This window comes from Serinus canaria, chromosome 5 (assembly GCF_022539315.1).
Source record: "Serinus canaria isolate serCan28SL12 chromosome 5, serCan2020, whole genome shotgun sequence".
Taxonomy (NCBI): domain Eukaryota; kingdom Metazoa; phylum Chordata; class Aves; order Passeriformes; family Fringillidae; genus Serinus; species Serinus canaria.
The window spans coordinates 45,902,670-45,917,242 of record NC_066319.1 but is presented as its reverse complement, the minus strand read 5'-3'; the positions used below and the strand labels follow the sequence as shown (position 1 = coordinate 45,917,242).

At 39.1% G+C, this 14,573-nt stretch overlaps 1 protein-coding gene across 3 annotated transcripts in view; it reads left to right on the top strand.

Annotated features, from left to right (window-relative positions):
* CCDC88C (coiled-coil domain containing 88C) overlaps window positions 1-14,573 on the top strand; it is a 96,083-nt gene that overhangs the window by 52,960 nt on the left and 28,550 nt on the right. For all 3 annotated transcript variants that reach the window (XM_009101810.4, XM_018907305.3, XM_030239985.2), the window contains exons 11-14: window positions 6,259-6,405; window positions 8,312-8,456; window positions 11,115-11,296; window positions 14,311-14,448. In XM_009101810.4, coding sequence (XP_009100058.3) covers window positions 6,259-6,405; window positions 8,312-8,456; window positions 11,115-11,296; window positions 14,311-14,448 — 612 coding nt within the window. The remainder of the gene's footprint in view (window positions 1-6,258; window positions 6,406-8,311; window positions 8,457-11,114; window positions 11,297-14,310; window positions 14,449-14,573) is intronic.

Genomic DNA, 14,573 nt, shown 5'->3' with positions numbered 1-14,573 from the left:
GAAAATTAGGAGAAAGGTTTGCTGAGTAATCCTTAATGTTTGGCTTTTGTTGTGTTACTGGTTCATGTGTCATTTGTCATTGAGCTGACTGTAGCAGAACATCAGAGCAAGTAGAAGTTTCATAACATGCATTGTAGCTATTGACTGAGCATTATTAAAACTTCTTTCAGTAGAGGAAGTACTTGGTGCACACAAAATAAATGGCCATTAGTTTTAAAGAACTCTGCTTAGTTCAGCATTATGTGGCTAAACAGGACAGACCTTTTCTGGATGCTTTTGCTAGAGTGCAGATCTTTAGTTTAGCTTTAGGTAAATTCCCTCTGTTCCAAAGTTGTTCCTCAGTCAAACATTTTAAATAGCATTTATAAATTAGTTAAGTGAATTTCTGGGTGTTTTTCCTTAGGGTTTTGGAGCAGATGCAATTGTTAAAATTTATAAGGATGACCTCAGGTGACAAATTCTAGGAACCCCTTTTTGTGAATGTTACTTGTAGAAGAAAGGAGAAAAATTTTGGATCCTCCCTAGTGTCATGAATGGGGTATGTCAATGAGAAGTGTGTGGCTTTGTTCCAGTAGTAATGTCAGTTGCTTAGTCACCTGCAGCTATGCCCATCCAGGAATTATTAATTGAATTAGGTTGCAAAAGACCTTCAAGATCATCTGGCCAAACTCATTGGCTCAGCATGGCTGATGTTAAATTTAGGAAGGACTTCTCTTTCTGTTCTTTCAGTTCTTTGAGGAATTCACACCAAAAGTCTCAGTAATCCATATACATAACACTTCAGCCAAGATCAAATAAATATCCAGACTGCTGAACCAAATGGAGGTTTAGTAATTGACAGCCTCACTATAATTAGATAACATTCCACGTCTGAGGTAGAAGAGTGATGTTGCCAGACCTCTGGCTGAGAGCACAGACCTTATTTTTCTGCTCTATAAACTCTACTTTGTAGGTTATTTTTTTTCCCCTTCTTTAACCTAAGGGGCCAGCTAGCTGCTGTTTCTTATGAATAGGTTCACTAAAATGGATGGTTATTAAATGTAGTAATAGACTGTAAAAGCCTGTCTTGCCTCTCGGTAATTCCCAGTTTGCATTAGGAAGAATGAAGCTCTGCCTCTCTCTGTTTTCCTCCCTCAAGCTGGCAAATCAGTCATGCTGTGCCCTGGCACACTGGCTATCAGTGAGCCATCCTGATGTTTCCCCTTCTGGCTGTGCACTAGGGGTGCTTAGCTTTACCTGCTGCTCAGATCATTTACCTGGAGCTCAGAGAGGAGTTTTTGTGTCCCCTTCATTTGCGATCAAGGGAGTAGCTTTCTTGATTGTCCCAGAGCCAGCAGTTTCCTGGACTGCTGTCTGCATGTCCTGCACTGCTAATCTTGCTTAACATAGCATTCAGTTATAAGAGACCTTCATATTAGTGTCGAATTTCTTCTAACTCTCCTTGCTCTCTCTTCCATCCTGTCAGTTTTTGGTGGAACTGCAGAATGTCAAAGATTAGTGCTGGCTCTCCAGGGATACCTCCCTGCAATACTGTCATGGTTTAACCCCAGCCAGCAGCCAAGCCCCTCACAGCCACTCACTCACTCCCCACCAGTGAGATTAGAGAGCGAATTGGAAGGGTAAATGCTGGAAAACTTGTGGATTTAGATAAAGATGTTTTAGTAGGGAAAGCAAAAGCCACACTCACAAGCAAAGCACACTAAGGAATTAATTCACTGGTTCCCATGGGCAGGCAGGTTTTTCAGCCATCTCCAGGAGAGCAGAGCCCCATCACATGTAATGGTGACTTGGAAAGTGAAACACAGTCACTCCAAATGTCCTCCCCTTCCTTCCTCTTCTTCCCACTTTATGTACTGAGCATGATGCCATATGGGCTGGAATATCCCTTTGGTCAGTTAGAGTCACCTGTCCTGGCTGTGTCTCCTCCCAGTTTCCCATGCACCCCCAACTTCCTTGCCATCCTGGCAGCACAGAAAGCAAAAAAGGCTTTTGCTCTGTGTGAGCTCTACTCAGCAATAACAAAAACATCTCTCTATTAACACTGTGTTCAGCCAAATGTAAAACACAGCCCCATACTAGCCATTTGGCCTACCCCAGCCAAAACCAGCACAGATACAGTAGTGGGACCAGGAATATTTTCCCATTGATCTGGTGCATGTCTAATTTGGAGCCGTAGTGTGGCCTTTAGCAAAAGTCACTTTTGTAGCAGCTGAGCTTTTCTAACAGGCAGCAGGATTGCACAGCTGTGTGGTTTAGAACAGACAGCGAGTTTCACATTCTCACCACCCCCTCTTGCTTCATTGATCAGGTTTTGAATCCAACCATGGACTGACAGCATTGAGCAGCAGGCAAACTCCATTGGTGTCAGGCTGGTGCATTCAGAGGATTCCACAGGGCCCTGTTCTGTGTTTTTATGGTCATAGAGTAGCACAAAGATTGTGCATACTAGCCAATATCCAGCTTTCCATGGGGCCTCAGTTTTCTATCAAATCTGACTCAAGTCCTCTGCCCCTCTGAAAGAAGAATTAATGTCTGGGGTCAGTATAGTCTCTGCTTAGATTTGTTCAGGGATATAACATGGTAGAGATTTTTACCTCTAGACAGTACAGTGATTATTCATTTCATGGCATTTACTGGTTGCCAATGGCTTGCTAAGCTCTAACCCTTAAGACCTGAGCAAATCATCCAGGGCATGCAGTGAAAATGTAGTTGTGTTCAGCATCAGCTGCTTTTCTGTGGTAATGTGATACCTTAGGGCTCCTAGGGTCTTGACAGGGTTGTCAAGATTGGTAGGTGAGAAAAAAAAGAGGATTTAATGTTGTGCATCAATGCAGAAAGCTATTAAATGAGCCCTTAAAATCTTTTCCTTCCTGGTATTGCAGGAGGTGTGCAAAAGGTTGGAATCTGTATGTCAGTGTAACATTTTTAAGACTTGTGTGGTGTTTCCCTTCTCTCTGTCTCTTGGCAAATTGTTCAGGAGTGACATTTTAATTGAACCATCATTCAAGGAACATTAATGTCCTCTGGAGCCTTCCTGCGGGGGTTGCTTAACGAGGTCACGAGTGTGAATGTGAAGGAGCAGCTCAGTGCAGGACCATGGAGGTGCTTCTCTGCAGTGCTAAGCTCCCTTCCAGGGTCATCTCCACTGAACCTTTCATTGTTCCTTGAGATGAGATTATTTTCTAAGGCCAAGCAGTATGCCTTGCTCAGTTTTTCTCTTTCTCATCATAATAAAATTTCTATGCAGGATGATGGGAGGAGTCTCTTGTCAATTAAAAAGAAAGTAAAAGCAAAAGCATGTCTTGTATGTTGTCATATGAGTGTTCAGTGTTTGATTGTCACAAAATGTTAACTGCGTTATGGCTCAGTAGCAACAGCTTCTAAACAGACTGATGGCAAGGGTTTGAATTGGGCCAGATGCATGTGAAAGTTCTTTTTTTTCAGATTTAAACAATCTTATTGCTACTTTAGTTTCTTAAAATGTTCCCCAATGACAACACACCCTGATTGTGCAACCACTTATCCACAGAGTTAATTGTAACCATCTGAATGCACAGTGCACATTCTTAAAGCTATTTCAAGTTGCAGTTGATAGGTCATCAAATCACAATATGTAATCCATTTTAGAAAGTGCAAAAGCTGAGTTATACCCACTGTATTAAACAAAAAAAAAAAAATCCACAGCCAGCTGTTTTTCGTGCTGATTTTAAAATAACCTTATAGTTATAAAATAATGTTGGTTGTTTTTTATATTTGAATTATATATTTGGTTATTTTTATATTTGAATTTGTTAATTTGATTAAAAATTAGCTTTAATTCCAGTGGAAGCAGCACCACCCCATGACGACCACCTGCTGACTGTCTAACAAGTGTGATTTGTAGCCAGTTAGATTTTTAGGTCAGCTGTGTTATTCCAGCAACTTCTGGGAGATGTTAGTGCTGACATGTGTTAGTTAGGACAGCTTTTCTTCTCATGGAAAGCTCCCATGGACTAATTATTTAAATTATATGAATTTTTCAGTATTAAGACAACCCCAGATCTGAGAGTGAGCAATGTCTACCTCATCCCAGCAAGCATTTCCACCTGGTTATTAATTTAATATTTCATCAGAACTACTTTGAACTGGCATGACTGCCCATCCTGGGTGCTCAGTGGAAAGTGCTTCAGTTTTCCATATAGTGCAGCTCCTACTGGTTTGTGGTTTGTACCAGAGCCTGCGTATGTGTATGTACTTGGCACATAGTTTGGCTCTTGATGAGACACTAAAATAACTAGTTCTTGCTTAGTAGGCAGTTTTAAGGATAGTTATGAGGTCATGTCTTTGAGGTCAGACACCACTTCAGTTCTTAGGGCTGTGGTCCAGATTTAGTGTGGTGATCTAGCAAAGTAAACTCTTGGCACATTGCTGTTTCATTACAGATATTCTGGCAGCTTCCATAACACCCAGCAGTTTTTGTGCCATGTACTTTTTCTGGTCTGTCATCTGTTCAGTGTCAGCCTTTTAAGTTTGCCCACCCTGAAGTGACCCTGTTAGATCAGACTTGGCCCAAAATGCAGGTTCTGTAACCTTAGTGTTTCAGTATTGTTATTTTAGTTACTTGCATACTCAGACATTTTAATTGAAGATGAATCTCTTCACAAGCACTGACATACTGTCCTTTTAATGCTACTATAGTAGGGAAATATTTTCTCTCATGATTTGCAAGTTGGTAGCTGACCCACTGAGAGATCAAGGACAGTATGGCACTGCATAAGGTAGACTTTCCATATTATGCCTTATTCAGTCAAGCTGCAACAAACAACTATGATTATGGAAGGCTCTTAAATTATGGCCCCCTGTAGTACCAAAAGGCAGGGGAAGTGGCTGTCATCAGACACTCTTAAATCATTCTTGAAATCTGTCTTCTTTCTTTTTTTTCCTTCTTTTCTGTTTGCTTTTTAAATAAATGAGCTTATATAAGGCTGCTTAAGGCTGATTACACCCCAAAAACTGAGAAGATAGTTACTGATTAAGTTGTGAAAGTGATTTGCTCATGCCTGGTGATCTTTCAGGAATCTACTTAGTTTGGATGTTTGTGGTCTGAGAGACCAGACATGAACATTGTGTCAGCAGAGACATCACATTTGAAGTCAATTATCCAGGAATAAACTTGTCTAGAAGTTTGTCCTGTTTGCACATTTTCTGGTTTTTTATATTTCATTGGAACAGCAGGGTGGATGGAGAGAGAATGATAAGTTTCTGTAGAGAATCAATCTACTTCTTGCCCAGTTGTAACTCATCTGGGGAACATTCCCTACTGTATCCATTTAATCTTGAAATGCTGATGAATTCCTGTCATAGAACGTGTCTTGGACTCGAGACTTATCTGAGGCTCAACCAAAGTAAAAGCTAGCAGTGAGGTATTAGCTTAAAATGAGACATTTTTGATAAATGTGTTTAAAACATGACCAACATTTCATGGCCAGATTTCATGCTTTGTATATTTCATGTTTCCAGAAAAAGATACTTGAATGAATAGAGTTCCATTTGATTTGTCATTTGCAAGGAACAGTTGCAGTGCAGTATAATTCACCTGTTTCTAATGCTGTTGGCTACCACAAAGGAATAAATTAAACTTCTACTCACTAAAACCAGATCCCAAAGCTCTAATGAATAAGTGACATGGCTTGTGCAGTTCACGCTCATGTGTTTAGTGGGGAAGTGGCAGGGAGTGTTAAGTGATAAAGTGTTTAGTATAAAACAACTTCTGCTGTTCAAGTGAATTAAAATTCTGTTCATGAGAGAGAGAGAGAGACAAACTTTATTAAACAGACATTTGCACATGAGTGTACTGAAACAGGAATGTGGATCTTGAATGTATTGATGGATACTGTTCCCCATCCCTTGAAAGTAAGTAATCTATTTTGAAGCTGGGAAAAGAAGGAACTATGATCAATTGGCAAAGGAATTACAGCAGTGGAATTGAACAGTTGCTTTTTTGTGTGCACTTCTTGCTCTAGCCTCATATAAAGCAAAAGAAGCTCTGTTAATGTTGTAAAATTCAGGAAAAAAACCCTAAGAAATATAGATTTACTTGCATAGTGACTGAAAGGTAATAAAAAATACTATCATCTCTCATTAAAATATTAAGTAAAAGTCTTGCTATGAAGCAAACATGTCAGATTTTCTTCTTGTTTTTTTCCAGTGTCACTTTATTAAAATCCCTTGGTCTATGAAAAGTCAGTAAGAAATTAATAATGTTACTTTTTTTCCTAGGAATTAAGAGAAGACAATATTGTATTAATTGAAACAAAAGCCATGCTAGAAGAACAGCTGAACATAGCAAGAGCTCGTGGTGATAAGCTGCATGAATTAGAGAAAGAAAATTTGCAGTTGAAATCCAAACTTCATGATGTAGAGCTGGTATGCACTTTCTTTTTCATTATGCTAATTTTTTAAACTTCCATTTTTATCTTTACATTACAAAATCAAGTCACAGAAACTGGTAAAGACAGGCAAATAAATCAATAGTGCTTTTGAAGAGGTTTTTAGATTAAACTTTCTGTGCATGATTTCTTGAAATAGTGTAATGTTAACAGTGTAGTTATTGCCATTGTTACACTGTATGAGACTGAGGGTTTTTTATGCAGAAGGTACATCACAATTTTATAATACAGTCTGCTTTCATACATTTTGTTAATTGAGATACTAAAATCTGTTTAAGTAGAAATCTTTTAGATTAGGAAATTAAATCTACTCTAGTAAATAGTCTTTCTCGTTGGGAACAAAATCCCCAGCCATTGCAGAGTCTTTAGGAATCCATTACCACTGTAAAAGACACAAAATTCTAGAATTTCTTTATGTGTAAATCAGAGATATTTTATTTTTTGAGTTTTATTGCTTCATAAATAAGGAAAGGTAATAAGTGGGAGACTATTGTCTACAAACAAAAAAGCAACCCACTAGAAATAATAAATACTCTTTTATCTCTTGTATTTTACTTAACAGTCCTCCTCAAATCCCACTAGAAATAATAAATACTCTTTTATCTCTTGTATGTTACTTAACAGTCCTCCTTGTATCCCACCATGACTTGAATTCTTGTGGTTTATCTATAGAGGATTTTCAACAGGTTCTGTTGGAAATAAAAATGTGGAGGGTGCTGTGTGGGATTACTGAATCTCAATGTACATCAGTGACAAGGGGTGTCCCTCAGGGATCCATACTGGGACCAATGTTACTTAATATCTTCATTTATGATATTGTCAAAGGGGTCAAGTGTACTGTCAGTGGATTTGCAGATGGCACCAAGCTCCTGGAGAGAGCGTGAAAGAAAGATGGTGGAAGACATTTTAAGAAGACATTTTACAAGGGCATGTGGTGATAGGACAGAGGGGATGGCTTCAAACTAAAAGAGTGTAGGTTTAGATTAGATAGTAGGAAGAAGAAATTCTTTACTGCGAAGGTGTTGAGGCACTGAAAGAGGTTTCCCAGAGAAGTTGTAGATGCCTCATCCCTAGAAGTGTTAAAGGCCAGGTTGGACAGAGCTTTGAGCAATGTGGTCTAGTTGGAAGTGTCACTTCCCTTGGCAAGAACTGCAGCATCTTTAGTGTCCCTTCCATCCCAAGCCATGTTACGATTCTATGATTCAGGATATTATAAAGGTCATGTCATGCTCAGCTTCTCCAAAGTTGCTGGAGATTTTGCATGCTTTTCTGGTGACTTGATGAATTTTTGAGTTTTGGTTTCTGAAAAGCTGAGAACCACTGAGGCAGCATTTCAGTTAGCACAAAAGCAAATGGCCCAAATAGTCACAAGAAGCAACAATAGATTCATTTTCCAGGTCTGTTTTCAGGAGTTAGAATTCAAATTATGAGGCAGGTGTTACTTGCTGATCCATAAAGTTTGATGAGACGAGTTGAAGCTCTGCAGAATTCAAGGTTCTATCTGAAGAACTTCCAGTGTGTCAGACCATGATGCTGCATGGTTTTGAAGAGCTTAGCTCTGGAGACATCTTGAATCCAGTCTGCCATACTAGTCCTGGCTTGTAGTGGCCCTGTCATCTCCCAGTGAGTTCCTGCTGCCATTCCCCTCTCTCCAAGTGTATTGTGGACCAGAGCTGGTGCTGAACAGGGCCAGTTGGGCTTTGCTTTCTGGGGCTCATACAGGTAGCCCACAGCAGACATTTAATCCTGAAGATGTATTTCATTATAAAACCCCAGTGTTTAAGGAGATTCTTCCACCCTCAACATAGACTGTGCTTGTAGCAGCTCAGCCTGCAGTCTTAGAGATGAGCTGAGCACTCTTCATTCACGTGTGTCTTGCACAGGACCGGGACACAGACAAGAAGAGGATTGAAGAGCTGCTGGAGGAGAACATGGTCTTGGAGATTGCACAGAAACAGAGCATGAATGAGTCTGCACACCTAGGCTGGGAACTAGAACAACTGTCTAAAAGCACTGATCTTGCAGATAGTGAGTACCACCTGGGGTAGCTATGGTCTTTGTGGTCTGTTTCAGAATAAACAGATTGGTTGACTGAGATGGGGACAGAAGTTGAATCCAAGATTGGAAAGCTTCTCTCATTCAGCCACTTGACTTTGACCTTCATTTTTTTGAGCTTCTAAAATGTATTCCTCTTCCTTTAACTCTCTTTTGAAAGCTTCAAAATGTTTTCCTTGTGTTATGTTCATCACTGAGAGAAGGACTTTTAAGTATTATACTTTAATAAAAATTAAAAAATAAAGCTTTGTAAATGACACAGCAGAAATGTCACATTGAATATTTCTAACTGAATGGTTGGGTGGAGTCTGTCATCTTTAGTATTCTTTAGTACAGTTAATACAGACAGTTATGTGGTCTTTAAGTCCCAGGAAGTAATGTATGCTGAAGTCATTTATTTTTACAAGATAGTGAAAAATGTGTGCAGTTAAAATAACTGGCTGATTTTTTTTCTTTGAGTGGTTGATTTGATTTCCGTAGCTATCACAAACATAGCTTATTCTTTCTTCACTGGACAGGTTTTAGCATTGGTTCCTGTGTTTAACGTTTCTTCTATTACACCAGCCTAAATAATGATTCTAAGTGGAACTTGGGAAATACAAGCTATTTCCTCTAATTCAACATGCAGCTTTGAGTATTGAGTATTCACCCTATTTTGCTAAGACTTGCATGTTTGGCCTTGTGAGCCAGGAACAGTTGAACTTGAAGACAATGGAATAAATTAGAGTAAGCAGATGTTAAGTTTTCAGTGAAACTGTCTAGAATAGCTTTGTTTTGTAAAACGGCTGTGTGTGTGGCTGACACCAATTCTGCAATCTTCTTGCTGTCCAGGATCCGAGTTCTCTTCACTAATATTAATGGCTAGTTAATTGTTACTTCTAAATAATAATCTTGCAGAGCAGGTTATGTTAGCCTGAGAAATAATTGTCACTCTATTACTCCTTCTGTGTAATCAACAATATTGCTCATTGTGTTAGTGGGGGAAAAACACAGTTCCCTCAAAACTTTAAAAATTTTGATCAAGAGTAATTCAGGAAAATGTAAAAATACCTAAATTTTATGGCCCGTTTAAAATACCACATTTTGTTCCCTTCCTGATTTGCTTTCACTGTTGATGTAATAGAAGGAAGAATGCTAGTTACCTCTTATTACTGATTTCTATCAAACATAACTTTAGAAATTTGCGTGAGTTAGCAAGCACTGCACTGATGTGTAGCATTTTAGCACTGGAGCTTCAGAAGCTCTCTGATTAACCAAAGAAAAAGAATGAGGAACTGAGAACATCCATAAATTTGTATTCAGTAGGAAAATAAAATGGTGAAGGAAGCGGATTTTTTTTTTTTTTAAGAACATTTAACTTTGAACTTTTATTTCATGCAAGTGCTGTTCTGACTTTACAGTAATTCTCTGTAAGAAGTTTTATTTCAATCCATGTTGCTGTTCTGAATGCAGCTTGTTTGTACAAATAGAGTCAGACTGCAAAACTCTTCTGGAAAATCTCCCGTTCCTGGATATCAAGTTGAATATGCAAGGCTGGTGGATAGAAGGTTTTACCAGCTAGTTTGGTATTTTTTATTAAAATAATTTAGAAAATAAGCATGGAAAAAAGTAATTTAGGTGGACTTCACTTCAGAACAGACTCAACTGGAATATTTAGTTAGTAAATGTTAAGTATTTGAGTATTCACTTGACCAAAGCATCCAGGTGATGCTCTACAAAAGGGACAAACAGAATTTTACCAATCTCAGAAAGTTGCCAGCTTAAAGTACTCAGTGTGCTGTAGTGCTTATTTAGAAGGGCTTACTAATTTTCTTAGGTTTAAAGACAGTGCTAAAGTAAATTTCATATGAAATGTGGTTTTGAGGTGATGGGTAGCAATTATTTCATGTATACAAGAAGGTTGCCCTTGTAATTATTCAAATGCTGGGCAGAGAAATTACCAGAGCAGTGAGGCTCAGGTGATGGATTTGTGGCTGAGAAGTAGTGAGGCTTTTGATCTACAAGCATTGAGTAAAACATCTCTGTTGCAAGACTTGAATAAATTTAGTTCTGAGATGTCAACATGAGACACTTCTCAGATCAGCATTATGATGGGTGTCCCGTGCCTGGATAACTTGTAGTGAATTATTCTCTGTGCTTCAGCATACTCTTGATGAAGAAGCTATAAAGATAAGCACTGGAATTCTCTTTTGTAAGATTTTTTTCTATGACTGAATGTGATTGAATACCTGAGTTTTCACTAGCTCTTGGAAGTGCACCACCTTGCTGTTTTAGCAAAAATTTAGCAGGAGTTTACTTTCTGCCTCAGTTTATTTCTGTGATGAAAGTCTGAGATGGTATCACACTATATTTTTTTAGTAACATTAGACATGCTCTCAACATGACTAAAGCAAATTTTAGATGAGTTAAGAAAGTAAGCAACTTTTTAGATGGCTGGCTGTTCAGATATTTATTGAAGGTATTAATGGTTTTCTGTGAAAATGGGTTCTGGTTTTAACCAAGTATTTGCTTAGCAGTCAAGCTGAAATTGCAAGACTGACTGCAATAATCTTCATACAAGTGGATCTTGTGCACCTCAGGAGACACTGGTGAATTGATTGGTGCCACCTTCTGCTTCTCATGTTTCAACAGCCAGAAAGTCTTTTGTGTTTGAGTTGAATGAGTGTGCTTCGAGTCGAATACTGAAGCTAGAGAAGGATAATCAGAGCTTGCAGAACACAATCCAAGAGCTGAGAGATGCCTCCTTGACCTCCAGAGAGAGCAGCCTCAAGTTTGTGGAACTGGAAAAGGAAAATCAGCAGCTTAGCAAAAAGGTAATTTGCTCACAGGTGCAAATGGAGCTCTTAGTTTTTTTAAACACAGTGCACAAAGGGCTGTGCAGCATTCCTGAATGATGAGAGTTTTCAGGGAGTTCACTTATGATCCCCCATAAGACTGACCATGATTTTGGTTCTCTATTTAATTGTATTCTAATGCAATTGAATTCTAATAATTTTATTTAATGCCTTCTACTTCACTGCCTGCTTATGTGCATCACACTAAGAAAAAGTGACTGTTCCTGTTAAATTAAAGCTGGTTTTCAGTGCCTCTTTGCCCCTGTCAGATTGTACTGTTGATTGTGTCCCTCTCTGTTGTCTCACAGAAAGGAAGCCATGGTCACATTTGAACTATTTTTGTTTTTTGAAAGTTAAACAATTTTTACATGTAAGTCAAATAAATTACACAGGTGAATTCAGGTTAGTATATTCTAAATGTCTTTCTTGCTGTCCAGAGTCCTGGACCTACTTTTTCTTTTTTTGTCCTCTTAGATGTTATAAATTCTTTCTGTAAAGACCTCAGGTCTTTCCATCTTTGTAACAAACATGTAGGTAATCACTTCGTAAATTTACTTACATGTACATGTGTTGCACTCTGTTATTAACTTTGATCACATTTAGCTCAAATGCCAGCTCAGTCCACGTCCTTGTGAAATGCACTGCTCAGTTCACCTCCAACTACCAGCCTTATTTTTGTCTGGCTAGTTACTTGATTCCTCAGTTCTGATGAATTGAGCCAAATGCTGCTGGGAAAAAAGGATGCTTCCTACTCTAAAGTATAAAACATTTTCATGTTGGATTTTTCCACATTCCTACTATTCATAAATTATCCAGAATATAAGGCTCATTTCTCCTTTTCCCATTACTTACACTTGTGTGTGTGAGAAATTGATGCCAGGATTTCAGTTCTGTTTGGCTTGCCTGTGAGCTAGCTGAATCCCTTAAAGGACAAGGGGAGAAAGCACCTATATATGAAATACTGCTTGTGGATTCCTAGATTGTAACAAGCCCATTTCTTTGCTAGGGAGAGCAGTGTCCAGCACTGGATCATTCCATCTTCTGCAGAGATTCATTTGCTAAGTTGAGATCAGTTCTGGTTTTTTTTTTCTTTATTTTGTGAAAAAGGAAAACTGCAAAGATTCAGTTTACTCTAACTTTCCTTCCACACTTCCATTTATGACCTGTTGTGTATAAGTAATTCACTCCAGCTCTAATTTACATGCCTAAAACTGGAGGTGGAGGCATAGAAGGCACTCAGCAGATACCTGTGGTGTGCTTCAATTTAAGTCACTTGAACAACTGTGATCAACCTCTGGCTTTACCCCAGGCAGATTCCTATGGACACCTCCTGTTACTGTATTGGTGCCAACAGTTGTGATTCCCCCCAGCTAGAATGCAGTAAGGTGTGCCAGGGGAAATAATAGGCAAAGTCTCTGATTTGTTACAAAATGTTTGCTACAGTGGGCAGGGGAGAGTGCAAGAGCTCTGCAGGAGTGTTAAAGTCAAGCATGTGTAAGTCAGAGGACAAGAGATAAAGTATTTTTCTCAACTGTTCTGTGTCTTTGGGGTTCTTTTGGTAACTTTCCTGAGATAGCTACAGTAAAACCCTGTCTCCCTGAAGTTGTTTAACTGAGCTGAGATTTCATCCACTGTCTGAGACTTTCAAAAATTGTTGTTTGACTATGCTTGTTTATCTGCTGATCTAGTGGTTGGTGGGATCATGTAGCTAAAACAGGATTATTCTGGTAGTACCAGAGGAGATGCTATAAAGAAGTTATGTACATTTTTTTTTTCCTTTTTGCAGGGTTTTCAGAGGAGCTGATAATAGAAAACCCTCCTTTCAGGCACCCTCAAGTAGTAGCAGTCCAAGTACCTCTCTGTTGTCTGTGCCTTTCTGACTTACTGAAAAGAGCTGTAAATAGTAATGTCTTACTTGCCTCCAGTTTTCTGGGAAGTGCAGATGAAGATCAGCTATTGCTGAGCTACTGAGTTTGTTGCAGCTTTCTCTGAACAGCTCCTTTGAGACCAGTGAACCTCCACATGGTTACATTTCTGGCTGCTGAGCCCTCCTTATCTCCAATCTGGGCAGCCCCTGCTTGTTTAAACACTTCCTGTAATGAGGGGCATGTTGACATAGGCTGAGCCCAGCCTCCAGCTATTTCCCACTTGTAAGAATTAGGTTTAATACCCCTTTCATTGACATTTTCACTGTTGGCAGAGTTGATAATACCAAAACAAAAATGAGCTGATACTTGTGCAGAGCTGTAGGTGCTCATAGTACTTTGCAAGTTTAAAAAGGAATTATTTCCTGACTTGGGAAGTACAGTTCCCAGAACCTCTTGTTCTAAGTACTGAAGAGCTACTGCTTTTCTGCTTCTCATGCATTACAAGTACAACTTTCAAAATGAATAATAAGAAAACTTTGTTTGTTGTAGGACTGGAGCCTTATTCACAAATCTTTCCAATGTGGTATTGTCACCTGCTCGGGAAAAGAGAAAGCAGAACAGAACACAGGGAGTGGGAACATGAACTTGATCACTCCAGTGATTCAGTGTTTTTCCTCTGTTCCTGTTTTAGGTTGTTATTTTGGTCTTTTAGTGCTGTTGCTCACTGAAGTGTCTTAATAACTGCCTGCATTAACTGGTAGAGTAAGACCATAAGTGATGGAGAGGCTAGGAGGAGGCAGGTTCCTCAGGAGGGGGGCACCAGAAACTTAATCCCTGTTGGCAGGAGCACAACAGGGCATTCTGCAGGCAGGTGAACTAAGCATTTCTTACTGCTGTGCCTTATATGCTCTGATCTTAAAAGGCATGAAGAAGATTCTTAGCACTGTGAGAAAAACAAGACAGTCCATTTCCTCCTCTGAGACTGGTAACTGCAGGAGAGAGGGATTTAATCTTTTAGCCATAGTCCCCATCTCATTTCTCTCTGGTCTTCAGAATGACCTAAAGTGCAGACAGTCCTTGTGTCCAGCTGTGGTTGATGTGTTTTGGTGTTTTCTCTTCACACAGATTGAGAAGTTGCAAAATCAAATTGAAAAAGAGAAGCAAAGCAATCAAGATTTGGAAACCTTGAGTGAGGAGCTGATAAAAGATAAAGAGCAGCTACAAGTTGTCATGGAGACTCTAAAAGCCGACAAAGACAGACAGGTGCGAACTTCTCAAATGTAATAGAGCAACATGTGCTCAGTGATGGTAATTCAGTGATGCCATTTACAGCATCTGGTTCTCTCAGGGAGATAAGGCAATTTGTGCTATTAAGTGCAGGTTGAGAT